This window comes from Salpingoeca rosetta, assembly GCF_000188695.1.
Source record: "Salpingoeca rosetta unplaced genomic scaffold supercont1.13, whole genome shotgun sequence".
Classification (NCBI taxonomy): domain Eukaryota; class Choanoflagellata; order Craspedida; family Salpingoecidae; genus Salpingoeca; species Salpingoeca rosetta.
This window is the reverse complement of record NW_004754921.1, coordinates 27418-29917: the sequence shown is the minus strand read 5'-3', so window position 1 is coordinate 29917 and position 2500 is coordinate 27418. Positions and strand designations below refer to the sequence as shown.

General features: G+C 53.6%; 1 protein-coding gene across 1 annotated transcript in view; it reads right to left on the bottom strand.

Moving 5' to 3' along the window:
• The window catches only part of PTSG_05449 (Nudt9 protein), an 11444-nt gene that overhangs the window by 7277 nt on the left and 1667 nt on the right, over window positions 1–2500 (bottom strand). The window contains exons 7-14 of the mRNA XM_004993261.1: window positions 2301–2341; window positions 1976–2134; window positions 1762–1846; window positions 1470–1560; window positions 1107–1236; window positions 792–897; window positions 470–537; window positions 115–219 (exon numbers count right to left, since the gene is read on the bottom strand). Coding sequence (XP_004993318.1) covers window positions 115–219; window positions 470–537; window positions 792–897; window positions 1107–1236; window positions 1470–1560; window positions 1762–1846; window positions 1976–2134; window positions 2301–2341 — 785 coding nt within the window. The remainder of the gene's footprint in view (window positions 1–114; window positions 220–469; window positions 538–791; window positions 898–1106; window positions 1237–1469; window positions 1561–1761; window positions 1847–1975; window positions 2135–2300; window positions 2342–2500) is intronic.

The window sequence follows — 2500 nt, the reverse complement described above, 5'->3', positions numbered from 1 at the left end:
GTGTGTTGGGGGTGTGGTATGTATGGGAGAGTGCGTGATGGAGAGGGGAGGAACACATCATGCCGAGACAAGCATGGTGGTGGGCGTTGCGTGCAGTGAAAGCTTGAACCATACCTCGTAGATCTTGGCGTCAAAGCCAAGGTACAGCTCCACGAAATGCGGCTTGTTGTGCATCATCGCAGCCATTAGATTGTCGTTGATGCATGCAGCAATCTCATTCTGTACACAGACAGCACATGTTTGGCGACCAGTTTGAACGTGAGTGATGGTGCGTTGGTGGAGGGAGGTGCGTGCGTACGTGTGTGCGTGCGTACGTGTGTGCGTGCGTACGTGTGTGCGTGCGTACGTTTGTGTGTGTGTGCGTGTGTGTGTCTGTGAACAGCGGTGTGTCCTGTCCGCGTGCGTGACGGTGAAGGACTACGCGAGGGTGTGTTTAAATGTAAACAGAAGCATTCGCAACTGTTCGTACGTGCTGGCCGTTCTTGGATGCCTCGCTGAGCGCCCTCTTGGCCACGTCCAGCTGGTCAAAGTACATCGCTGTGGAGCAGGAACCACTGGGTGAATAATGACACGGAATTGGGGGGGGGGGCGTGGCAGCGTGACATGGCACAGAGACCTCCAAGGAAGAGACAAGAAACACGATTCCCACAATGTGCAGCACCGTGCAAACACACACAAGCACACGTGATTACAAACGCGCGCACCCACACGGCACAAAGAGACACGCATGCGATGACACAGCGCATGGTGCACTCTCCGCAACGCGATTGGCCACGCTTGTACAGCCATACCTTGCTTCAGCTTGTTTCCCAGCTTTCCTTGGCTGGAGAAAATGGCCTTGAGGATGCAGTCGTCAAACTCGTCAATGCCGCTCTCCTGCAGGCTGTACACCACCACCTGGTCGTCCACCACATTCACGTGCATTGGCGCAAAGTACATGTGAGAATTCAAAAGAAGCGACATCCATGCGTGCGTGTGTGTGTGAGTGTGTGCACACGTGCGTTTGTGTACAACTTGAATGTCTACACATTGTATGTGTGTATATGTGTATGTGTGTGTGCGTGCAAACGTGGAAATGGTGAGCGAGTGCGGGGAGCATGGCTCACCAGGTTGGGATCCTGCACGCACTCGAGGGCGCTGTCGAGGAGGTTGGTGAGCTGCTGTGATGATTTTGGGTTGAACGTCTGCGCCACCTTCTGTCGCAGGTCGTCGATGGTGTACGACTTGAAGCGCGTCCTAATGCACGTTAGCACGCACATGCATGCGGTTGATTGTGCGATGACATTGTTTGGGCGACGCATCAGCAATGCAATCAAGGACATGCAAACGCGCTTGGGGGAAACAGCGGCGACACATACTCAACCACACACTCATCACAAATCAAACATAAACACACGCATTCATGTCCTGCAACTCAAGAACACCGTTCAACCACCTTCCCTCACGCATGCACGCACACACAAACGTACAGCGGGTTGTGCATGAAGTTGTATGCGTATGCAAGAACGTCGGCAGCAAGACCAGAGCCGTCAACAACGACAATCGGTGTGCCCTGTCGAACTGTGGATTGCGTGCAAGCGACATGGACGCGAGGAAAGGCGTGAAAACAAGGGCTTTGCATCACCCTTTGGACACACACACACACACACACACACACACACACACACACACACACACACACACACACACACACACACACACACACACACACACACACGCACACGCACATAATCGCACACACGCACACAATTGCGAACATACCGGCCTGGAGTGCAGTGCCGAGCGTGCCAGGCCCACCCTGCACAACGATGGTGACGACTGGTGCAGCAAATGCTTGGCCAGCAGCCTAACAGCGACGCAAAACATGAGCACAGTGCTGTTCGTGAACGGCGTGTTGAGCAATGTAACGAAACGTGTTCAACAAGGCAGACACAAACAAGTGTGACGTGCGCATGTGTGTGCATGTTGCTTGTACGTTTTCAAAGGCCGCTCGGAACTTGATCTCCTTGCCAAACTTGTTGGTTGATCCGTCATCCACGAGCAGAAACAGGTTGTGGTTGTCGTCCAGAGGCGTTGTCTTGGGCGGGTCTTTCTTGTGCATCTCATACTCCAGCCCAATCTTTGGCGGTTCACCCTGCAGAGAGCACAAGTGCGTGCGTGTATGGTGTGTTGTGTGTGTGTGCATGTTTGTGTGAGTGAGTGTGTGTGTTGCGTTGAAGGAACGCGAGACGAGTTGCCAATACGAGTTGGTCCAACCAGTCAGCGCAATCCGCACGTCAACCGCAGTGTGTTCGGCTTACCCGAGTCATGTCATCACCACCGATGATGACGCCATACGTAGCTGCAGGAGAGCGCCAACGAGGACCAAGCGGCTTCGTGTCAATAAGGCAAACGCACGCGCGTGTGTGTCTTCACACACAGATCACAGACATACATACAGACAGACAGATAGACAGATCCACACAGCACAACACACACACACGTACGCACATACACAGGG